Raw genomic sequence first — 26,316 nt, 5'->3', positions numbered from 1 at the left:
CTACTCTGTATTTTTAAAGTAAGTTACTATCAAAAAGAAAAAAAGAATTTTTTCATAACATGAAACATTAAAAGATTAAATCCCTCTAAGTTAAAAACAAGGCAGCAGCCCAGTCCCAGGTCTGTGCAATCTCATGCAGAGAGAAGCAAGTTCTGCTGGGAGGTGAGGCCTCTTGGGTTTGCAGTGCCCAGCAGATTTGCCAAGAAAACCCAGACACAGAAGAAAACTTTTGTTCTTGTGCCTTTCTGGTACTCAGAGGACACACTGGATTCAAATCACAGCTCCAAAAATTACTAGCTTGGAATGCTGGGCAAGTTATTTGACCTCTCTATACCATATTTCCCTCAACTATAAAATAAGACAAGTATTAGTCCATGTGAGTTTCTACTTGTAAACCCTTGGAGTAGTGCCTGCCATAAAACAAGTGTGTGATAAATGTTAGCTATCATGATTATAATCTTCCAGGCCCCGGACTAACCCATGTCAGCACTTGAGACCTTCATCTATTTTTTCTGTCTCTTTAAACTCCAGCAAGCTCATGGTTTTTTTTTTGCACTGCTTATTCTTTCATTCCTGTTTAGTCACCATCCCCCCACCCCAGTGCTGACCATATGAAACAGCACAGCATGGCTCTGCCACTTGCATGCACCATGGTCTCAATTCAGGCTAAGCCAGCTCAATCACACTGCAACTAGGGGTGAGCTTAAGCCAATGATAAAACTGTTGAACTAGAGAACTTGGAATCATGTTATGTAGACAAGGAGGCAGTACTATAAATGTCCTACTTTGATCTTCATTATAGTCAGATGAACTGGCTGGGACACACATTGGACAGTTTACTCATCTGTCCAAGCTCCATGCTTAATCAATGGCAAGGCTGTATCTAAAAGTCAAATCTAGGGAGCACCTAAAAGACAGCAAGTTGTACTTTCATGCCTTCTCCTACAACCCTGTGCTACCCTACCTAGCTTAACAGAAGCCTAAGTTTCTTCTTTTTATTCATTTTAATAAATGTTGGTAGATTCTCTTCTATAACACTGAGATAACCAGCCCCTAAGTATTGGTGCTTCCTCCTCAAGATTCCACTCTTGCTTACTTTCTCTGGCCTTCATGATTTTTTAATAATACTGTATTAATTTGACAAGGATTTACTGATACTTTCTAAGCACAATATTGCTAGGGGAAAACTATAAACTGATCAGCAGAAAGGAAGAACACAATCCTCTTAATTTTATCTTTCTTACAAAGGTCTGTCTTTTAAATGAATTATGAATTTTATGTGTGTAATTCCAAAATATTTCAAGTGCTCTGTGTGTTCTAACTAGAGTTGAAACTTGCTGTTTTGGAGGATGCCAGGTAAACCTCATTGTAACTTGGTACTTTCTTATATTGTTGTTCAAAGTACTAACTGCCACCATGTTGGTCAATACAAGAATTATTTGTAGAGAAAGGAAGTCTGAAACCCTAAATAAGCATTTCCCTAAATTTCTATTCATAACAATTAGTGATACCTGGATGCTTTTCCATAAAGGAACGACTTCAAGGATAACTGTGAAAGGCTCGTTCCTCATTTCCATACAAACTGACTCATACAATCATGCTATACCCTCAACATTACATCAAAGAAAGATCTCAGAAACAGTTTTAAATGCAAGGTTGGGTTCATTTCTTCATTCTCCAGTATTTGCAGTTCTAAGAATCACCACAATGTCAGTTGATGAAAAGAGGAAGAAAAATATTCTGTGGATATAAAATTCTGTCACATAGGAAATCAAAATTATATCAAAGCTCTACATATAGTTTACAGGGAAAAAAAGTGTCTTCAAGAATTAATGATGGTTTCTCAGGGATTTTTATATAAGCCTGCCATGTTTCAAAAGCAGAATCAAAGTGAATCTAAGTTCCATTTGAGTTGCAGTCCAGAAGAGTGGTAAGGAGAGGAAATCATATGTAAATAACTTTTCCTCTGTATGAGGAAATTTGAGCAAAATTTACTATGGTAACCATGCATATTTAGTTAGCAGTCTACTGACAACCCAAAGAAATTAAAAGGGATAATCCCAGCCAGAGAAAGGGGAGAATCTCATATAAAGGAAAAACATTTATGATGATTTTAGGACTCCTAAAGTAGTGCCATCTATATGTCCGCATCCTTGTCAATCACTAGTAATGTGATTCTCCTCTTTCAGCCACCTCTTCAACCATCTATAACGTAGCTATAGCTCAAATTTCATTTACTCAACTCAAAACCACCCAGAGATTCAGTCCACCAATGTCAATCATGTTTCCTGACAGAAAAACATAAGTCCTTTAGTTAGAAGTATTGTAGCTAGAATGAATGATGCTCTTTCTTTAAATCACTGATTATCAGTTCTTCTCCGGGGTTTGAGAAGGCTGGAAATATCTGAACAATAAAGAGGAGGGACATCAAAATCACCAGGACTGCTTGTTTAAAATATACCTACAACTTCCTAAACCCTTCCCAAATCTACTGAATTATAAGCCCTGAACTCAGAAATAGCTCTTTCAAATGCCCCCAGCGATGATGTCCAAGTAAAGCTAAGTTTGGGAGGAACCAGAGCTGCAAGCATGGTCTTCAGTGGTGTCTCTAAGTAGCAGTTCTTATTAGCAGGTCTCAAAAGCATCTTGGGGCAAATGCTTCCATCAGAGACAGCACTTGAGCTGATAGTAGTTCTTGATGGAATTGACTCCCTGTTGCACTCCCGAAGAGGTATATCTATGGAGCTGTTCCCACCAAACCTTTCCTCTTTGGCATCAAAGTAAGGAGGGCCTCTGGAGTCTGTTGCTTCATACCCTACAACTCCTATTACGGAGCTCAGGATCATTCTCTTAAAGCAAGGCAAGGCATGTTGCCTGCTAAGCCCTCTCCTGGCATTACAGATACACAACTTTTCTAAAATGAAAATCCTTGAAGGCTTTTGCTCAAAGCCTTCTGTTTACAGCTTGGGTAACAACATACTGGGTCAAATTATTATGCCTCCATTGTCCTCCATTATCTCTCTTTTGCCAGGCCTGAGACTTGATCATCTCATCTCAGAGTGAACTCTTCTCCCTCTGGGTGTAAGCCCAGGATGCTAGACTGCAGAACTAATCTCTTTCTTGGAAGTAGTTGGATCTAGTTGTCTAGGGGACTGGATATGTGCCCTCAAGTATCCTTCTGGTGAATCCACAGGATCAACATTTGTTGATCTCTTTCAGGAAATGTAAGGTGGAAGGCAGAGAAGGGGTCAAGCCAGAGAGTGGAGGGAAAAGAGTGGGGGTGGCTGGAGCAACAAATAAAGTAGAAGAAATAAGCAGAGATGAATCTGTTAAAATTCAAGAGACCAGAAAGAAAAGCCAAATGGGATGGACAAAGGGCAGTATTAAAATTTGGTTACAGAAGAAGCTGAAGTTGAAGGCTATAATATTGAAGGATATTATTAAAGGATTTGAATAGACCAATGAGGAATCTATCTAAGGTAACTTTCAGGTCTAAAATGATGTACTTTTCATCTAAAGTATAATATTCTAGAATGTTTTAAACATTTTGACATGTTCCCAAAATTCTCCAGACAAGTAACAATGTTATAAACCTTAAACTCCATAGATTTGATATTAATCACAGAAGACTACTTTGTATAAATATTCTATACCTATAATATAAACAGTATTGCTTAATTAGTGTATTAAAATTGAGACATGTTTATTTTATAATGCCTTGTTTCACGGGTGGGCCTTAAAAATACTTTGCTCTTATTTCTCTTATTCTCTAACTTAAATTTATATTTAAAGTATATTGTGAAGGACTGGAAGCAAATGATCATCAATGCTTAGTCAAAAATATATATTTTAAGTCATAGTGAATATTTAGACACTGTTGTCCAAAATAAAAATCTACCTAGAAGCACAATAAGACTGGGGCGCCCGGGTGGCTCAGTTGGTTAAGCATCCGACTCTTGATTTTGGCTCAGGTCATGACCTCAAGGTCCTGAGACTGAGCCCTGCATCAGTCCTCGCTGGACATGGAGCCTGCTTAAGATTCTCTGTCTCCCTTTGCCCCTCCCCGCCTTTCTCTCTCTCTCTTAAAAACAAACAAACAAACAAAACACTGTAAGACTTATGAGCCAATAAGAAGGAAAAAAGGAAATAGACAAAATGTGCACCTACAAAGAAAGAGGAGTGATGCAGTGAAAAAGCTGTTTCACCTCTGTGGTGTTCTTCCCCAAAACCCAGAAGCCCAGTTTAATCATGAGAAAACAGCAGAGAATGTAAAATGAAAAATATGCCACAAAACACTTGACCGATGCTGTTAAAAGTGATTGGGAAAAATAAGGGAGGACTAGGAAATTTTCATAAATCAGAGGAGACTAAGAAGACACAATGACTAATTGCAATTAGATATCCCAAGTTGGATCCCAGAAAACAAAAAGACATTAATGATAACATGAATGAAATCATGTACCAGTATATCAACATCAAAGTAATGTACCAATGTTCATGTCTTAGTTTTGAGAGATACATGGTAGCTTATAAGGAATTAACATGAGTGAAGCTGGGTGAAATGAACATAGGGATTCTCTATACTCTTCTTACATTTACATACATCTTAAATGATTTCAAAATAATTTTTAAAAAATGAATATGAGACTATGTTTCTTTTTATAGTAGATTCTATAATTAGTATTAATGCACTCAATGATAACAACTAGACCAAGTGCAGAAAAATGTCAAAACACTTATGTAAAGCTATCAGAGAGTTATCAAGAGGGTAGAAAATCACCTTCTCAATATCAAGAAGAAAGATGTCTAAAGAGGTAATTGGCATATTGTGACAGCTTCTGTCTGGTGGACATTTCCCTGTCCAGAAGATATGGCTCAGAGAATAAGCAGTGCTTTGATGGCCTCAGTGTACTAGGAAGACATGATTTGTATGGGTGGGACTTTGGTAAATCCCACATACTTTGGTTTAGACTCCAAAAACAGGAAGCCTAAAGTAAACTGGAATTAAAGCAGCTGTTACTGGGTTACAGCACAGCTTTGAGTCATCTAGGTCCCAGAAATTTTACTCCCCAAAATTGTATTTTTTTTTAAATTTTTATCTAAATTCAATTTAATTAACATATAGTGTATTAGTTTCAGAAGTAGAATTTAGTGTTCATCAGTTGCACATAACACCCAGTGTTCGATACATCAAGTGCCCTCCTTAAAGCCCATCACCCAGTTACCCCATCCCCCCACCACCTCCCCTCCAGCAACCCTCAGTTTGTTTCGTATAGTTAAAGTGTCTTGGTTTGTCTCCCTCTCTGATTTCATCTTATTTTTCCTTCCCTTCCCCTATGTTCATCTGTTTTGTTTCTTAAATTCCACATATGAGTGAAATCATTTGATATTTACTAAGATCATCTATATTGCTATTGCCTGGCAGAACCATCAGAAAATCCTCACAATATCTTAAGCCTCAAGTTATTTCTACATACGCATTTTAAAATATAACTTCTTTTATGCAAAAATAATCAGAAACATGAGAGTATAAGACATCATAAAAAAGAACCTGCAGCTCAGATTACATATATCCACAGAGGCCAGATATTAGAATTATCAAACAAAATCTCTTAAATAATTATTACTTTATGCTCAATGACATAAAGATAGAATACTAAAAGTATAAATATAAACTTGTTAAATATATATAAATATGTAACATTTCAGTATAAAACTGATGCTAAACTATTTGAAAATGAAACAAAGACAAATTCTATGGGGTGCCTGGGTGGCTCAGTCATTGAGCATCTGCCTTTGGCCCAGGGTCCTGGGATCAAGCCCAGCACTGGGCTCCCTGCTCGGCCTGCTCCTCCCTCTCCCACCCTCCCTGCTTGTGTTCCCTCTCTCACTGCCTCTCTCTGTCAAATAAATAAGTAAATAAAAATCTAAAAAAAGAAAAGAAAAGAAAACAAAGATAAATTCTAGAACTGAAAAATGTAATAAATGAAATTAAGAATCCCATGAACAGTTTTAATAGCAGGTTTTACATAGCTAAAAAGAGAATTAGTGAACTGGAAGTAAGCCAGAAGAAAATATCTAAAATGAAGAACAAAGGCCAAAAAGATGAGTGTATACGAAAGAGAGTGTAAGATAAACCGTGAGAAGTTCCAAATTATTAATGGTATTTATAGAAGAGACTGAGGAAAAGAACAGTATTTGGAAAGTTAATGGTTGAATTTTTTCCTGAACTGATGAAAGATGTAACTTTGCAAATATATCAACCAAATAAATCTTAATGCAGGTATTAAAAAGGTATCATCTATATTAATGCCTCTCAAAACTTTGTGCAACAATGGAAAAGTTGTATTCTGCATAATTAAATGTGGTATTTGCTAGTCACATCAGGCTATCGAGCACCTGATATGTGGCTGTGTAACTGAGGACCTGAATTTTCATTCTATTTGAGTTAATGAAATCTAAATTAAATAACCTCATATGGTTAGTGACTATTGTATTGGGGAGTGCAGATCTGGGACATCATAGTAAAATTACTGAAAAACAAAAACAAAGAAAAATCTTTAAAGAAAACAGATAGACAATAGATAATTATTCAAAAGCTAACTTTTCTATATTACCAATGGAAATCAGAAGACAACCAAATGTGCCAAAAGAAAAAAAGCTGCAACCTTACAATTCTATACCTAATAAAAATATCCATCAACATTGGAGGTAAATTCTGTTATATGGCTTGTTTAACCCATATCTCATTTTGGAAATAAATTTGCATATTGGCCTTGAAATTGTGAGATATCAAGAGTTGCTTCTGGTTTACTTGTATTCTGGGAAGTGATCTCAGTGTAGCTCCTTTGGCTCACCTAGGGGAATCTGTCACTCTCTGTAAACATTTCTGTTGTAGGATTTATATGATTTTTTTATATATAAACCATATATATATATAAACCATTTACTGGTTTATATGCTTGTTTTTCTTATTTGAGTATGACTTCATTTCTCTGGGAAGTCTTGATCATAGCACTAATAATTATATTTCAGCTGGCATCCAAAAAGAAATTCAATCTCAGAAAGATTAAGTGACCAACCAAAGAGCCCACAAAAACGAGAAGCAAGACTAGAACTGAGACTTCTAATCTCACGTACATTCTTCTATATTGCGACACCTCAGAATTAGGACTCTTTCTACTCGTACTGGATCCAACATCTGTCTTCTCTGAACTCTTGAGTTTATCAATTACCAACTTTAAAAAAAAGAAAAAAAATCAACTTCCAATCTTTACTAGAGTATGAAAGAAACCTCAATCTGGGAGGTCAGGGGACCTGGATACATGGATTCTTATCTCAGTTTTGTTACCAGTAAGCTGGAAGTCTTGGAGAATATATCTCACCTGCCTTCCCTGTATCTGTTTATTCCAAAAAGCAACATGTTTCACAGAGTAAGCTATACATATTGAGACAGGTATTTTAGGAGAGGTCTGAATTTAATTCTTACTCTTAAATACTACCATTATATTTCAAATATTTTGAATTACTTTCTTTTCCTAACATCCACTTTCCTATGAGAAAGAAAGAGACTTAAATGCCATAGAGAAATTTGAGTAAATTTTTCCTAATAGCCACCATCGACGAGTAGTTTTTAGTGAGTGTCTAGGAGTGAAAACAATACAGCCAGCTAAGCAAACAGCATATATGTTCCATGTTGGCAGACTGACATGGTCTAAAGGATGGAGAACCACCATCAATGTAGGGAGAGCATCTTTTGGGGCTATGCATGTAAACTTGTAGGTTACATAACTATGTAGGCACATTTTATATTGCTCAACCAATTTCTGAATTGGACCACTTTTTCAAGGTAAAAAATAGCTTTATAAATATTAGATAATTATTAGTTCTGGTAAATACTAGATCCAGGAAAAAAATAATAAAAATTCAACGCGAATATATTATCTCTATGTTCCCTCCCTACTCCCATATCCTTAGGCCAATCTGGCCAGGAATTGGATGCCTCTGGGCACAAAGCAGGTTGAACAGCTGTTTGATTCACCGCATTTGACTCCTTGTCATTTGGCAGATTGAAATCTCTGCTGAGAGCACCGTTTGGAATTTTTCTTCCCCAAAACTGATATTTTTGAACATGGAATTTGAAATACAGTGAGGCACTAGTATACAGTCATAGAATAATAGTGCCAAAAGGGAGTGATCGATTTATGTCAAAAATCTGACTTTCCTGAAAAGTGTTTAAAAAGATAACCTTCAACTGGCTGAGGTGGGTCTGATAGAATATGAATATGGGTTTACTAAAAATGTGAATATAAAAAATGATACTAGCTTCAGGTGTGTGGATGCATGAGGAGTGACTATCAGATTTGAGTATAAATTGAAGTGTTATAGCAGGTAGGACTCAAGTAGTCAGGCCACACCCACTAAAGGGAGACAGATTAGGGAAATACTGGAGAATCCAAGAGAATCGCTAAGTCAAGGTTTGGGATTTGAGAAAAGTACTGACTCCTACTACTACTAACAATGATGGTTATTATTATTACTATTATTTATTTATTTAACTATAAAAATAGTTAATGCTTACAGAACATTTAGTATTGGTCTGTCAGCACTGTTGTCCTGCTTCAAATATAATAACTCATTTAATTTTCTTAATGATCATGTGAAATAAGAGCTATTATTATTTTCCCCAATTTATGGGGGATGAAACTGAAGCACAGAGAATTTCAGTCACTGGCTCAAGATCACACAGATGGTAACAGGTGAAGCCATGGTTTGAAGAAATATAAAAACTGAAAGGTAAGAGACGCCACAGAGAAGCTGAACACTGTTGAATAAAGCATGTAAGAAGCCTGACCACAAACAAACAACCAAAAACCCAACTCTAGTCCTCTGTGGTAAGAACTGAAAAACATGCACAATCCAGCAGAATTCCCTGTTATTTAGGTCCTTTATATCAACTATATTTCTCCCTAAATTTCATCTCTTTTGCCCCCATCTTGAGACCAGAGTACACACAGATGTAAGGCTTCTGTGAAGATCTCAATCTTTCTCCAATTATTAGCAATCTCATTGTCAAAAAAAGTCTCTTTATGTGAAATTAATCATTGACTTTCTGACTTAAACCTATTTCTGCTTTTCTGATCTTTATTGGGTTTGGGAGACATACACTGGATGAAGGTAGTTAAAATTCTAATCACCTTGGGTTTTTCCCTTTTATTTAATAGTTCATTTAAATGTACTTCTGCTAAATCCTATTTTAAAATCTCCCTGACATTAATTACTGATATATTCACATCTTTCTGACAGGCCTACTTAAATGTACTTATGGTAAGTTGTCCCCTCTTACCTCTCCGTTTTCCAAGGGGTGTATCTTGGAATAAAAGGAAGTGCAGATGACTTCATCGTCTTTGGCATAGGATGGCGGTCCAGTACGGGGATAAATATTGTAGAGAGTTAGACACTCGGTGTCTGTCACAGCATGATACTGCCAGGGCTTGTATTCAACATTATCAAGTGACCGTTCCAAAATCCAGTTTCCAGGCCGAGGGGAGTTTGCTGCTTTCACAATCACATATGCAATCTGGAACACCTGGGGAAGAGTGACGACAACAACGTGCAACTTTGAATTCCAAAGTATTCTCACCATTTTTTAGGAAATATAAAGCTTAATGCTACAGTAGATTTTATTTCAGATTTTATTCCATAAACCTATTATGTTCTCTGCAATGATTTTACTGTTACATGTTCATGTTTAATATGCTAAAGCAAGATGTTTCATCTTGACAGCCATGGCTTTAAAGGAAATGGTTTAAGATTAGATTTTAGTTCTCTAACAAATCATTGACATCATTTCATCTGATTTTTAAAATTCCATTATAATCATGATCACCTAAAGCATTCATTACACACCAATTTACTCACCTTACTGTATTAGAAAGTATAAAGTATGTTAGAAATTCCATGTGTGGATAAGTGCTTGCAAGTTTAGAAAATATACTCATATCACTGAATCCTCAGAAAAGTACAATGCAGGTGGAATTAGGTGCTTTTATGAAAAGAAAAAACAACACAGAGCTTTAGAGACACAGTCCTGTATTCAAATTGTGGTCTCAGCATTTATGTGACCTTGGACAGATGATTTTATTTTTCCAACATGAGCTTCCTTTTCTACAAATTGGGATAACAATAAGTACAGTATGAAGCAACAACTTGAATTAAATGAGATAATGTATGCAAAGCCCTGACAAAGGACTTGTAAATACTTAATAAATGTCAATTATTCTACAACTCCCAAATGGAAAATAATGGAGAAGAAATTCTAGGACCTTCAGACAACTGATTGAAACTGGAACATATTAAGTGAATGGTGATTATACCTTCTGTACAAGAAGTAAAAATATACTTTAAAAAAAAGGAAAATGAAGAGAAAGACATGACGTTACCATAGGTCAACAGAGTGACAATTGAGCGGAATGTGGCAAAATCGTTTATTTTGAAATCTACATAAAATATGAAGGCATAAAAAGCAAACATTCTAGATGTATTGTGATAGTGCATAACCAATGTAGTCCAAAAGAATAATGCACAAACATTATTGAGTGACATTTATATTCAATGCCCTGGGTAGAAAGTTTATATCTATAAACTAGTTTAAATTGCAGTCCTACCATCCATGGGTTGATAATATATTGTAATAAAGAGATACATAAAATGTACACTACTAATAAAGCAACATGATATGTTTTTGTTTACTAAATGCTGTGAAATATGGGGAGCCTGAAAACACTAAGCTCTGTGTAATTAGAATCACTGGCATGGTGCAAGTGGGAGGATGGACCCACTAAAATGTGACTAAAGGACACACTGGACAACAGAGGGAATTGTGAAAGGAATGTTTTAGAAACAAACTTCAACTGCTTCATAGTTTTGACCTGAGACCTTCATGAATGCATGTACAGTGTGCATGGTCAACTCTGAGGGCCCAAACTTAAAAATATGAAAATTTGGTATGGGAGGGGCAACACAAATAGCTCTGATGCTGGACTATAGTGGTCCTTATGAGAACATGGCCACAGGTATGCTGTGAGGGGAAACATGAGTCATCAAATGATTGAAAGTAGGGCTGGTATTGGCCTTTTAGGCAGAGTTGTGGAAAAACTATTTATTAAAATTCTGAAATAAGCTTCTGTACTTGCTGGTAAATGACTGTTGTCCAAGCCTCCCAAATGCCTCTTCTCCCCTGAGACCATTTTGTTAATCTCAGCATAGCAAGGAACAGCCAAGACATCTGCTTTGATTTGTCTGGGCTTTGATGGTTCTGTTTCATTGTCTATCAGTCCAGGTGAGAGATATTATGAGTTTATATTTACAAAGGGACACAGGTAAGTATAACTTACTACGTTTGAGGTTTGAGAATAAGGAGTCGAGGAGGAGGAGAGATTTGACTTTCCATCCAATATCCTGCTATATTAATGTGTTAGCATAAATCTCTTAGTTTTTAATAAGGTTACTTTTTAAAATAAAGAGAAATAAAATGAATACAATTAAAGCCAAATTCTCTATCAGAGAAAGAACAAGATTAGGAGTAAGATAGAACATGCTCTCTCAATCCTTATCTAAAACATTTGTTGTTTCTGCATTTTTTGGTGTTAGTTATAAGGAATATTTCTCTTAGACACTCCATATTCAACAACTGATGCACATGGAATTTTTTTTATAAATAAATTCACTGAGGAACATAACCAATTGGTTAATCTGATACAGTACGAAGATAGTTCTTTCTACTATAAGCATAAAGCTCTGATTTCAATTTCTGGTAGTCCTGAAGTATTCATGGCAAGGTTTGTAAAATGATTAAAAAAAAATACAAGTAACTAAATTGTGAGCTCCTAAAGGGCAGAGACTATAGCTTTTATATCTTTAAAGATGTTACAATCCTTATTATAACTCTTTCGAAACAGTGGGCGTTCAATATTAATTACATTTAGTTGCATAACCAGAATCACTGCAACATACTACAATGTTACTTCTATTAGCATAATACTTTTTTTCCTGTTATATCTTGATTCTCAGTCAACACTAGCATATTTTTTTTTCACTTGCAGGAACCAAGGCATACATTGCTTGGGTGTTCATCATATTATATGTCTCTATGAGCTAAGAAAATTACTTAAACTCTTTTACCTTGTTTTACAATGTTTATTTTCCAACATCAAAATCATGGAAGACATAATAAGATGATGAAAACAAACACTGCATGTTCTTTGGGAAAAGAATCTATATAAATTATTTAAATTAACATGTTTCCATTCAGGAAAAAAAAATTGCACAAAGGTATTTTTTTAAATAGGAAACAAAAAGAGAAATAACAAAGCATAATTAGGGATCATAGGTACCCAATAATAAAAATAAAGACACATTGAGGTTACTGATAAAGAACTTTGTTTAGAAAGCTGATCAGCAAGCAAATACAGGAAGAGGCCAAATTTTCTTTGAACTACAATGTGGATTTACGACTTAGGAACTTCTGTGTTGGCTCTGGAATAATAGATGAAATCCATGAAACAAAGTTGTACTAGAAACCCCACAGATTCTTTCTATAATTCAATATAACAGCCGGCATTAAGTGACATGGAAAAGCAGGCATTGCCTTAGAGAATATTAGAGGAGCCCCATTTCAAAACAATATCCCTCTTTCATTTATTTTCTATGGATTCTTTCACATTTCATGCAAAATTAATTAAATTAGCTGGCATGTAGTATTTTGAATAAACTTTTAAAAATGTGGTAGACAGCATTATTGAAAAACACAATGAACAGAAGTATTCTTTGAAGGCATCAGAGAATGCTGTGTAAAATTCTAACAGTGATGTTCTAAGAACAACACAATTTTAATGACCCTCATAGAATAATTCTCTAATGTACCTATGCTACTTGTATTAATTATGTATTGTGTCTTCAGTATAAAGACTCGTCAAAAATCAGTCATTATAAAACATTTTTTTTCCAGATGAACAAAACCCTAACCTGTGCTGTGCAACAAGGACAGCAAATGCCTCATTCTAAGAAGTGCAAAAATGCTATGACAGCTAGGCTACGACGAACCTGATATTGCAACACACAATAGCCCAACGTTCTTTTCCTGTCAGTGGCCATTTTTTATGAACTTCGTGCCTTAAAAAAATCCAAATAACTTTTGAAATAATATCAAATGCTTGACATTTTACTCTAACAAAGATAACTACGTTTTATTTCATATTCCATTCATATGTCACCTAGCAAAATATCATGTAATTACTTCACTGGTGCAGGATTAAATTAATGTTCCTTTTCTCATGTGCAGAGTATTAAGAACTTGACCTCATATAGGGTGGAATTGGTGGACAGAATCTTTCTGAAGAATCCTTCAGTCCCAAACTAACAAGTAACGTATGACCACCATATGTAGCGATGCTTTTCACCATCATGGCTGAGATGATGATATCAGAACAGCACTGGGGTGAAAGAGGAGACCTCACAGCCTAAAGTGGGCAACCTAGTAACTCTGGCTATTCTAGATGTTGCCCTGGGCTGAATATCTCAGCTCACCTATAACCCATGTGGATAAGTCTGACATCTGCAACCAATTTCTAACACATGCATTATTAGGACTGGATTTTTATTCTGAATATTCTCTGCAATGACTCTTAGGAATCTACTGTATCCCAGTTGCTTTGTGTTCAGAAGAATCACAGGTCTAGGAAAATGCTACCAAAGAGTACAGCATTTTGTGAATTTTGTCGAGACTTTTGAGTGTCACTGGTGTGCAGTTAAGAGAGCTAGATCAAAGTATGGCTCCTTAATGATGTAACAAGGCCATAGAATCTGGGTTTTCTATAGGCCCAATCCCCATGAAATCCATAAAAATTATTAATAAAGGTCCTTCTCTACGGAGGATGACACTTCACCCTTCTCATAGGACTTGACTTAAATTACTCTTTTCCATTTTTTCTTTCCTAAGGTCTCAAAAGAACAACATGTGGTCATCTAATATCTGCTCACTGTTGCGCTTTGCCTCTCTCCCGACTGCTGTCTGTGAACTTCCTGTAGCAAACAGTTGTTCACCTAACAAAACTGCTTAATTTTGAGGAGGTCTTGATGTATTCTAGCACCTGTTCTTGCCAATGTTATGGATTTTAACATTTCTATATGCTGTGATGTCAATTCTAATATATTTTTAAAAACTCATCTGTAGTCTTAGTTTTACTAATGAGTTTGTCAAATTCTCTCATATATCTATACAGGCGTATTGGCTTTCAGGAAGCAATGAGAGCTACACATTTTCAGAACCACAAAGTGTTCTAGGAATCAGGTGTTTCCAGGCTTAGTATCCTTTGGAATAATCTGAGAAGATTTATAGATAGGTACACAAGTCGCTGTTTGAGTTGATGAATGCAGTTCATGTGATTATCTGCTCTTTGACCTCATAATACAAAAATAAAATAGAAACCAGTAAGGGCAAAAATTAGAGGGTGAGAAGCACTTAGCTTTTTTCTGGAAGGTGTATGAGTTAGCTGATGATGGAGAACAGAGGTCATGGCTGTAAGTACTCAGAGTTGCTGTAGCCCTAGAGAAGACCAGCAGAACCTCACAGAGGCTGGTCTAAACAGAAGCATGGGGAAGAAGTGGGGCGGAATGCAGGGAATTCAACAAACATCTGAGTACAACATAATATTCACTCAAAGATCCACTCTCATCATACCATGGGTGACCAAGTTCTTACTCCCTAGCAAAAATTTCTGGGCAATCACAGAAAAGTAGCTCATTATAATTTAAAAATGCTCCGAAGAGATTATTCTACAGATTTTGATAATACTATTACTAGACCTTGTTGAAATCAAATTTCAACAATAAAAGCTTTTAAATGATGTTCTAAACTTAAAAAGAAATTTTAACCTAGAAATACCAGCAATTATTACTGTCTGGGTTTTATGCCTCATATAAATTTGCGCAAACTTCATTAAGCCTAGAATAATGTGGTGAAGTCCAAGAAGGACAGCCCCCTTGTCTGCTTATACTTCCTTTCAGACAAATTCATTTACAGTAATTTTACATACTAAAATGATTTGTAATTGTCACTCAGTTGTCCTGTACAGCCTATTTATTCCACTCACCCTCCCACCAAGTGTATATTACAATTGCTGAGTGTCAACTTAATGAGTTACAGGTAAGAAAATGTGTGATTTCAACTTGGGGTGTTTCCCGCATCATGACAGAAACAGAAACACTATGTCCTTAACTTAAACAGGCTTTTTTATATTAACATTAAACTCACATGAAATTTATACATTTGAAAATGAATTACACTACCACTCCAAATTTCTAAGAAAAAAACAATCTAAGTAAATGACTAACTAATCCTTTGAAGATAAAATGTTCAACTATACATTGAAATTGGTTTTTAAAGGGGTTTTAATCAATGCCAAACAGTTCATGGGAAATTATTTGAAGGACTTCTGCTCCTCTTTCTCCAAAAAGGAAAATCTCAACTTTTAGCTCTGGAAAATAACAAGACTTACTTTTCAGCTCTTACTAAATTTATATATAAATGTAAAGAAACTGCATTTTTTTTCAATTAAAAGATTAGTTTTTCTTTTCTCCCTAGAACTGGATGAGTTGACCATAAAATTGATTTGGAAGAATTAACAAGCAAGAAAAACAAAGAAAGCCTGAGATGTAAGAGTACTAAATGGAGGGATATATTATTAAATGAAAAAAGCAACATGGAGAAAATTGCGGTTATATAGGATACTGTTATTTACTATGAAAGGATGACAAAAACAAATGTAAAGCTATTCTATGTTCATGGATTAGAAGAACAAATATTGTTAAAATGTCTATACTACCCAAAGCAATCTACAGATTTAATGCAATCCCTATCAAAATATCAACAGCATTTTTCACAGAACTAGAACGAATAATCCTAAAACTTTTTTGGAACACAAAAGACCCAGAACCAAAGTACTCTTGAGAAAGAACAAAACTGGAGGTATCATGATCTCAGGTACCAAGATATACTACAAAGCTGTAGTAATTGAAACAGTATGGTAACAGCCCAAAAATAGATACATAGATCAATAGATTAGAATAGAGAGCCCACAATAAACCCACACATATATGGTCAATTAATCTAGGACAAAGGAGGCAAGCATATACATTGGGGAAAAGAGTCTCTTCAATAAATGGTGCTGGGAAAACTGGACAGCTACATGCAAAAGAATGAAACTGAACCACTTTCTTACACTACTCACAAAATAAACAAAAAAATGGATTAAAAACCTAAATCTGAAATCTGAAACCATAAAACTTCTAGAATAAAACATAGGTAGTCATTTGTGACATCAGCTATAGAAATATTTTTCTAGATATGTCTCCTCAAGCAAGGAAAAGAAAGGCAAAATTAAACAATTGTGATTTCACCACAATAAAAAGCTTTTGGTCAGCAAGGAAAGTATGAACTAAACAAAAAAGCAACCTACTGAATGGGAGAAGATATTTGTAAATGACATATCCAATAAGGGATTAATATCCAAAATATATAAAGAACTTCTAAATTCAACACTACTACTACTACTAATAGCACAACTAAAAATGGGCTGAAGACCTGAATAGATATTTTTCCAAAGACATACAGATGGCCAACAGACACTTGAAAAGATGCTAAACATCACTTATAATCAGGGAAATGTAAGTCAAAACCACAATGAAATATCCCCTCATACTTGTCAGAATGGCTAAAACCAAAAACATGGAAAATAATAAATGTTGGGAAGAATGTAGAGAAAAATGAATCCTGGTGCACTGCTGGTGAAAATGCAAATTAGTATAGTCACTGTGGAAAACAGTATGGAAGTTCCTAAAAAATTAAAAATAGAATTACCATATGATCTAGTTACACCACTACTAGGTATTTACCCAAAGAAAATGAAAACACTAGCTCAAAAAGATCATTTGAAAATGAAAATACTATGTTTATTGCAGCTTTGTTTACAATAGCCAAGATACAGAAGCAAATGAAGTATCCATCCATTGATGAATGTGTGATGAAGATCACACACACACACACACAGAGGAATATTATTCAGCCATAAAAAGGAATGAGATCTTGCCGTTTCCAACATGGATGGGACTAGACAGCATAATGCTAAGCAAAATAAGTCAGTCAAAGAAAAAAGAATGCCATATGATTTCACTCATATGTGGAAGTTAAGAAAACAAAGATAAAGAAAATGAGACAAAAGGAACAGACTCTTAAATACAGAGAACAAACTGGTATTTGCTACAGGGCAGGATAGAGGGGGCTGAGTGAAACAGAGAAAGGTGATGAAGAGTAAGCTTATGTTGATGAGCACTGAGTAACGTGAGGAATTGCTGAATCAGTATACTGTACACCCGGAATTAACATAACACTGTGTTAATTGTACTTCAATTTAAAAAAGAAGAAAGAAATGGCAAGGAAATAAAAACTGATGAGGTTAGAGATTAAGAGAGGCTCTAGAGATGTAGCGAATGCAGTATGTGACTTCAGGTGCACCCTGATTCAACCAAGCAGCTGTTAAAACAAACCTGGAAGTAACTGAATGATGAATCTTAACACTGAATGGACATTTGTCAGTATTACAGTAGGAGAAATAGTGTTAATTTTCAGATGTGACAATGTTTTTATTTACAGAAGACCTATATCCTTCAGAGATACGTATTAAAATATTCATAGAGAGAGTGATATGTATGGAATTTGCTTCTAAATAACCTGGAAGGCAGGATAGGGTATGGATAAGTGTAGACTTGCCACAAGAAAGGCCATGAGTTAATTCTTACAGGTGGGTGTCAGATACACCTGGGTCTATAATATTCTTCCTTCAATAATTTTTTGGGGGTGTGTGGGAAAATTTTTATAATCAGAATATAAAATGTTACTATTGCATCTTATTTTAATAAACAAATGATTATCTTTTACACAGTGGTTTTACCACTACTGGTAATTTAGTGCTTGTTCTTACTGAGCAAATGTTTAATGCACTTTCTTTATTACCTTGATAAATGTGAACTCTGGTTCATACTGTGACTACACGGCATCCTAAGCTCAATAAATATATCTTAATAATTCTTTCAAATTAATTATCAACTCTAAAGGGCATTGGCGGCCCAGAAGGAATCACAATTTTAGTTCAGTCTTAAGAAAACCAGTAACACGAGTGAATGGAATCCAAATTGGAATGAATAAGGTCCTCCCCCAGCTTATTAATGCCTTTAGTACTTCATGCTTCATTAAGTTGCTATCATTTTTAACAATGTTAGCTGCAGGTAAAACTCAGACAAGCATTTTTTTCTCTTTAGCACTGCCCTTGACATCTCTTCTCTCCTCACATATTTTTCTCTTATCTGAAACAATCTATGGTTTCAAAGATTGACTTGCCTCCTGTGAACAAGCCATTGGCACAGCATGGCTTTCACACCAGCTACTGGTAAAAGAGCAGGTAGGCTGAGTTCCCCCATAGAACATGACAGTCCTTTCAATGAAGCCATCACAGAGCACAATATTGGTGTGAATCACAATCAGAAACGTGACAGTTTAAAGTTTGCCTTCTAAAAATTATTCACCCTTGAGAAATACCCAGCATTGCCTTTGTTTTGTGCTTCTATAGTTACCAGGGTAAGAAGAATCTATGCATTCTCCAATTTATGACATTGCAGACATGAATGAATCACTCTGGTTCAAAGCATTTGGAGAATAATAGCAAAGATTTGTAGTGATGAGAAGAGTTAGAAATATAACGTAAACAGCGTAGAATAACAAATCAAAGACAGAATAAAACTTTCTGATCTTGGTTCCTGAATTCTTTCAACAGATCAGAGTCACTTAACACTTATTCAATTTTAGCTATTACAAATGAAATAGAAAGAACTATTTTCATGTTGATATACTGTCCCACTTTCTTGTTTTTCTCTAGAGACTTTCTTAAGAGTAGTCTGTGCCCTCTGTTGTTTATAACTTTACTACCCATTCTCTATTTAATCCCTGGCAGCCCATCTACTCTAATCACTTTCAGAACAGATACCAGAAACCTGGTTGAAAAATTCATATTTCTTCCCTCATCTTCATCTTTGAAGTCTCTAGAGCTTTTGATGCAGTTCTCCCCATTTTGGGAACGCTCTTCATCTTTGGAGGGAAAAAAGGCATTGACACTATAATTTAGGGATTTAAAAAACAAACAGACATATGTTGCTAAAACAGCTTTTCACCTAAAATGGAAAGTAAACACTAGGAGAGGAGGGAGTGAAGACAGAAAGTGTGTTCAGAAGACAGCGTGTCCTGAATTTCTCTCCAAACCCTGTACAGGTACACCTGCTGTGGTTCTTTTTAATTCAAGTTTCCTTAACAAAGGGATGCCCCAATGTTCTACTTCCTAAAAATCTTTTCTTTGGGGAAAGTTACATTTTATTTAAAGCCTAGCATTTGCCAGACACTTCAGCAAGCAGAAGTTTGTTTCTGCGAAGAAGAACACTAGGAGATAGGTAGGAACTGATTAGAAAATTAAAATGAGAGGCTGTAGGGGTGCCTGGGTGGTTCAGTGGCGAAGGCTGAGATCTGCCTTAGGCTCAGGTCATTTTCGTGGAGTTGGGGGATGGGGCCCCATCTCGGGCTCCCTCCTCAGCAAGGAGTCTGCTTCTCCCTCTCCTTCCGGCTTGTGTTCTCTCTCGCTCACTCTCTCTCTCAAATAAATGAGAAAATCTTTAAAAACTCTTTAAAAATCTTTAGAAAATCTTTAAAAAAATAAACGAGAAGCTGTAGGTATGGTAGAAAGAATAAGGACCCTTCAAAGATGTCCATATCTTAATCCTTCACATGGAAAGAAAGTACTGCAAATATGATGTAGTTAAAGACCTTGACATGGCAATAGAACGTGAATTATCTGAGTGGGCCAAATGTAGTCACAAGAGTCCTTAAAAATAGAAGAGGAAGGGGCGCCTGGGTGGCACAGCGGTTAAGCGTCTGCCTTCAGCTCAGGGCGTGATCCCGGCGTTATGGGATCGAACCCCACATCAGGCTCCTCTGCTATGAGCCTGCTTCTTCCTCTCCCACTCCCCCTGCTTGTGTTCCCCCTCTCGCTGGCTGTCTCTATCTCTGTCGAATAAATAAACAAAATCTTTAAAAAAAATAGAAGAGGAAAGCCAGAGTCAGAGTGATCGAACATGAGAAGGACTCAACCCATTTCTGGCTCTGATGATGGAGGAAAGGACCATGAGTCAAAGAATGTAGGTGGCCCATAGAAGCTGGAAAAAATCAAGGAATTGGATTCTTCTCTGGAGCCTCCAGAAATCAATGCAAGCCTGCCAACACCTAGATTTTAACCCAGCAAGGGTTATCTCAGACTCTCAGGCTTCTAACCTATTAAACTATAAGATAATAAATTTGTGTTGTTTTAAGCAACTAAATCTGTGGTGATCTGTTATGGCAGCAATGGGAAAACAATACACTAAGTAACTTGTTCCACTTTACATAACTAGTAAACTATAAAGCAAGTTCATAAATCCAGTTCGCCTAATTTTGCTTTCTACATAACACTTTCTGCATCTAAGAATATTTCAACTAACTCATTTAATACAGATATTTCCCACAGCTCAACTTCTAATACTCACCACATTCTCAAGTCCCATTTCAAAATATTTTAAAATAACTTAATATTTCTTATAACAATTTGATCTTGCTTTGTAAAGAAACAATCTTGCCCTTGTTTTAAAACTAAGTTAGAAGTTGCTCATAGTAGAAACTACAGAACAATTTGTAAATGCTTTTAATGCCTTACATGTGATAGATTCTCAATTATTTCTTTTAATTCAATTGAACAGGTGATCAAAAATAGAATGCCACCTCTGAAATGATTCCAGAGGCTTCCTAGGTGTTTTCTGTAAATACCTACAGGATGAACCTACCTAACCATTATATGACATTAGTATGTACAAATGGCACAACCCTCATCATTGACAGAGAGGTGTGACAAGATGGTATTGACAAGAAAACCATCTTAAAGATGTCTGAATCACATATTCTCCCTCTGAAATGAGAATATGCAAAGGAGAGCATTCTGCCAAAGTTTGTCAAGCTGGCCTTTACCCCAAATTTTAAAGAGGTGACCTCATTGCCAGTGAAGTGTGAAGAGTGTAAATGAAATGAAAAATGAGAAAGCTGTAGAGCCTGATGTCATTCTGGCTGTGATTTAAAACTAAGGGTAGGAGATGACACTCATATAACTATGTAGACATCTTCTAAAGACTGAGTGCCAAAAAGTGATGATAAATATGTCTGAAAGGCTACCATTTTAAGAGGACATATGATAAAATTCTTACAAAAACCATACTGCAAGTTCTTCATTTTTTCTATTCTGCCTAGATTTATCCTGATTCTTTTTGAGTTAGAAATGCACCCAAATCATTATATAACTTTGCTGATGTCAAGTTAAAAATGATTTATGAAGTGCTGAGGGATTTCGGAAGCTCCTAAAGGAGCCACAGCACACATGGACAGTGCATAGAGGATTTTACTATCTTCTCTATGCTGCCTGTACAAAGAAATGTTTTGCCCTGTAGTCAAGTTGGACTGCTTACGGACTTTCCAAAGCTCTTCATGTAGGACTAATTAATCAGTTGCACCAAAATAAAAAGCTCTTTTAAAAAGAAAACAAAACCCTTACCACTGGAGAAAATCAAGACTAATCAAATTAGGGCTAATAGTACAAGAGGGAAAAAGGCTTAAAAAGTGACATAGTATAATTTTTTAACATTGAAATCCTTCCAACTGAGCAGGTTATGAACGTCACAAAAAGTCATGGTAATAGTTTTCTAGAATAAAGAGCAAATAATTTTGGATACTCTATAGAACTAATGTGGCTACTGTGAGCAGCCTATTAGCTCGTAACATGATTAACTTATATAAGATCCTTCACTAGGAAAAACCCACACATTTCCATTTAAAGTATAACAAAGTGTTGTCATTCTATTCTGGTTCTGAAATCGCTATCCAATAGAATATTTAATCACGATATCTAGAAACAAATCATAAAGAGTGATACATCTGTGGGAAACATAGTATTTCACCAATATGGAATCAAGCTCTATGTCAAGTGTGATACCCAAGGCATACAACATAACCCATAGGGCTTCTTGAGCAGTTTGATTGACTATCATTACTCAGCATCAATTGGTAAAGCTCCACAGTCATCATTAGTAAAATCTGACACTATAAATTTAATCCATCTACACAGCAGAGAATGATGACAGCAGAACATCCAAACAATTCCACCACAAGCATATATGGAAGAATAACTGTAAAAAGAGACACTATAAACAACAGTTTAATGAAGTGTTTTTTATGAAACCAAGATTCTGTTAAGCCTAAACATGCTGTGAATTGTCAAGTAACTGCAGCTGTTAGCAAAGCATTACAAGAGGTATGAAGAATGAGGCCTTCTTCCATATCGTAGTGAGTATGAGAATGGTCTTGCAATTAAGTGGCCATAAACAGCAGGTAGTAAATACAGTCACTTTTTAGAAGCACACTTTACACACATTTTGTGTGGAGGAGACCCTTCTTCAGCACAATACCCCATCAAGTATCATCACAGATAGAAGTGAAGAATAGTCCTATGACTTCTAAAATTCTTGAATCTAATTTTTTGTGTGTCTAGGTCACTTTAAAATTATAATGTAAAACAAAATAAGGTCATAATTTAAATTGTAGATATTCTTGACATGAACAACGGTTTAGACATGTATCAAATGCTTAAGGTACACAACATACTGGAAAAACTTCAGATCAATTTTTGCAGTCTAAACATAAATGCAATTATTTAAATATGAACAGAATACATTTAAATGTCTACATTCCCAGTAATCTCTTTAGAAAGGTTTGAGAGACCATATTCAAATGGGAAAGGGGGTGGGTCCTTGATTAAGAAGGATGGGAAGGACAGTTATACCCATAGTCAAATTTGCTTTGGCTAGCATTACTCTCACCTTTCCCCCCAAGATTCCTATTATGGATTCTACAGTTCTGTACTTCCATACATATTTTAAAGGCCCACAAAGTGTTACATTAATTAGTTCCTCGATTCATGTATTTTACATATCTTATTGAGCAACACACTATTTATTGTGCCAGCCTTTAAACTAAGTGTTGAAATATAGAGGTGAAGATAACAATGTTGCTCTCTCATGGGGATTATATTCTGAAAAACAGGCAATACACCAGTGATGGGCTGAAGCCAGCCTGCACTGACTTTCGACAGCCAATGGTTGGTGAGGATGTGGAGAAAAGGGAACACTTGTATACTACTGGTGGGAATGTAAATTGGTTCAGCTACAATGAAAAATAGTATGGAGGTTCCTCAGATAATTAAAATAGGTCTACCATATGACCCAGCAATTTCACTCTGGGACTATACCCAAAGAAACTGAAAATATGATATCTAAGAGATATCTGCACTCCCATGTTTATTGTAGCCTTATTCATAATAACCAAGATATGAAAACAACCTAAGTGCCCATCAATGGATGAATGCATAGGTATATACATATACACAATTGTATGTTATTCAGCCATGAGAAATAAGGATGTCCTGTTATTTGCAACAACAGGGATGAAACTTGAGCAGATTATGATAAATGAGATAAGTCATACAGAGAAAGATAACACAAATTATGATATCACTTATATGTAGAATCTAAAAAGGCCAAAATCCTAAAAACAGAGAATAAAATGACAGTTGCCAGGGGATGACGGTGCGGTGGATAGGACAGATGTGTTAAGCTACAAACCTGCAATGAGTAGTAAATAAACCCTAGAGATCTAAGGAACAGTATGGCAAATTCAGACAATAATATTGCATTATAATTATCAAACTTGCTAGGAGAATAGAATTGAATTGTTCCAGCCACTAAAAAGAAATGATAATTACGTAATGTGATAGAGGTGTTAATTATCACTAAAGTGGCAATCATATTACAATATATAAATGTGTAAAATTAACACACTGTATACCTTAAATTTTCACAATGTTATATATCAAATATATTTCAACTTCATAAAGCCAATCATGTGTTGGGGCACCTGGGTGGTTCAGTCGTTAAGCGTCTGCCTTCGGCTCAGGGCGTGATTCCCGGGGTCCTGGGATCAAGCCCCACATCAGGCTCCTATGCTGGGAGCCTGCTTCTTCCTCTCCCACTCCCCCTGCTTGTGTTCCCTCTCTCACTGGCTGTCTCTCTTTGTCAAATAAATAAATAAAATCTTAAAAAAAAAAAAAGCCAATCATGTGGTTTCCTTCCCAATTCCTTGTTCAACATGACATCATATTGGTAGCTTGAATTCAGTCCTGATGGGGGTTTTTATACCATGGAAATTGGCTAACACTGCAATTATGGCTTTTTATCTTTACTTTGTGGAGAGCCAGTTGTTAAACACTTGTCAGGACCCCATTGTACCAAACAAGGTAAGTGAATAAATAATAACGGTAGAGGTTTCTACAATAGATGGTGATCAGGGAAGGGTTTTCTGAGAGGGTGATCTTGCAGAGACCTTGGTGACATCACAGATGAAGCTATGTCAAAATCCTGGGAAAGGGCATTGTAGGCAGAAGAAATAGCAAGTATAGAGAGCCTGGCACAAGGATGAACTTGGTTCATTTCATGAAGGACAATATAACTAGAATAAAATAGGAGCAACCGATTGTGATTAGCTGCGATGCTGGAGAAGTATAAAAGGGCCAGGTCATGCAAGCTCTGCAGAGTGTGGTGTGGAGTACGGACATTAGTCTATATATGTCAGGAAGCACGAAAGGATTTTGAGCAAAGGGATGTAAAAATCCAATGTATATTTTTAAAAGATTATGGTGGCTTCTGTTTGGTATGTAGGCTATGAAGACAGGATGTGAATGCAAAGAGACTATTCAGGGGGCTAATCTAGTCTTGGTAAGAGATGATGGTGGCTTAGGATAGTGTGGGAGAGGTGCAGATAATAAATGGTCAGATTCAAGATATATTTTGTAGGTCAGGTTTGCAGAACTTGAATAAGGGGTATGAAGGGAAAATAATCAAAGATAATTCCCACAGCTTTTGTTTACTTTTATTTATTTATTTCAATAACTGGATTAAGAGTGCTGCTCTACTAAGAAAGTGCATGTTTGGGGGTAGGAAATCATCAAGACCTCTGTTCTGAGCTGTACAATATGGTATGTTTCATTAGATGTTCAAGAGGAGTTGCTGGTTGAGAGACAGATTCAGTATAGTGACAAATGGGCTCTGGTCACTTTGGGAAAGTTTCATAACCTTTCCATGCCTCATGGACAACGGAAATAATAATACACCCCATCACAAAGTTGTGATGATTACAAAACACAGTATCTGTGAAGTGTCAGAGCAATGGCCAGCCCATGTTAAGCACTCATTAAATATTAGTCATTATAATCAGTAGCAATACCTTCATCTATTTCCTAGCTGATACGTAAGATCTAAGTTGTTAGTTTTTATATAATATTGAAAGGGAAAGAATGTTGCATATCAAGTGGCAAGAGGATCTATTTTAAAACTTTTAACTGAAAGAGGCAGACAGACAAGATAGATTAGACAATAAATATCTTCTAATTGAGAGTAAAGTCCTCACTGTCATATAGCCTTATAATTCACCAGCCAACANACAGACAGACAAGATAGACAATAAATATCTTCTAATTGAGAGTAAAGTCCTCACTGTCATATAGCCTTATAATTCACCAGCCAACAGCATATTTGATTTTGGATTTTTTGGTTTGGTTTGGTTTGATTATTGTAATGAATAGAGAATGAAGAAAAGGGATAAATAATGCAATAGTAGAATACATCTTTAAATTTATTCAATTATTGATTTATACCTTGTTTTGAAAGGTCACATTACTTGTTCCTATGATATATGCAAGTACTATAAAGTTGATGGTATTTCCTGAGATCCTGTTAGGTGTTCTGTTTCACTTATATTACCTTTGAATTTTAGGGAGTCCACAACTCCAAGGAGGTCTGGAAGCAGGAAAATGATTCATGAGACCAGATGTTTGGGATAATTTTTAAATAACTAAATTTCAAAGACTATATAATTACATGAGGAAGATGTTCATAATATAATATCCAGTTAACAAAACACAGTTGAAAAGGACAAGCAACTTTATCTACAGTAATTTATCTACCAATTTAAAATGCATATGTGTATCCAGAATATATAAAGAACTTACAAAACACACTACTCAAAAAAAA

The 26,316-nt window shown here is 35.7% G+C and overlaps 1 protein-coding gene across 5 annotated transcripts in view; it reads right to left on the bottom strand.

The window, feature by feature from the left end:
• Positions 1 to 26,316, bottom strand: part of LAMA2 (laminin subunit alpha 2) — a 610,905-nt gene that overhangs the window by 404,131 nt on the left and 180,458 nt on the right. For all 5 annotated transcript variants that reach the window (XM_034669120.1, XM_034669119.1, XM_034669121.1 and 2 more), the window contains exon 4: positions 9,347 to 9,589. In XM_034669120.1, coding sequence (XP_034525011.1) covers positions 9,347 to 9,589 — 243 coding nt within the window. The remainder of the gene's footprint in view (positions 1 to 9,346; positions 9,590 to 26,316) is intronic.

Source organism: Ailuropoda melanoleuca, chromosome 10 (genome assembly GCF_002007445.2).
Source record: "Ailuropoda melanoleuca isolate Jingjing chromosome 10, ASM200744v2, whole genome shotgun sequence".
NCBI classification, from domain to species: Eukaryota; Metazoa; Chordata; class Mammalia; order Carnivora; family Ursidae; genus Ailuropoda; species Ailuropoda melanoleuca.
This window is presented reverse-complemented; position numbering and strand designations above follow the sequence as displayed.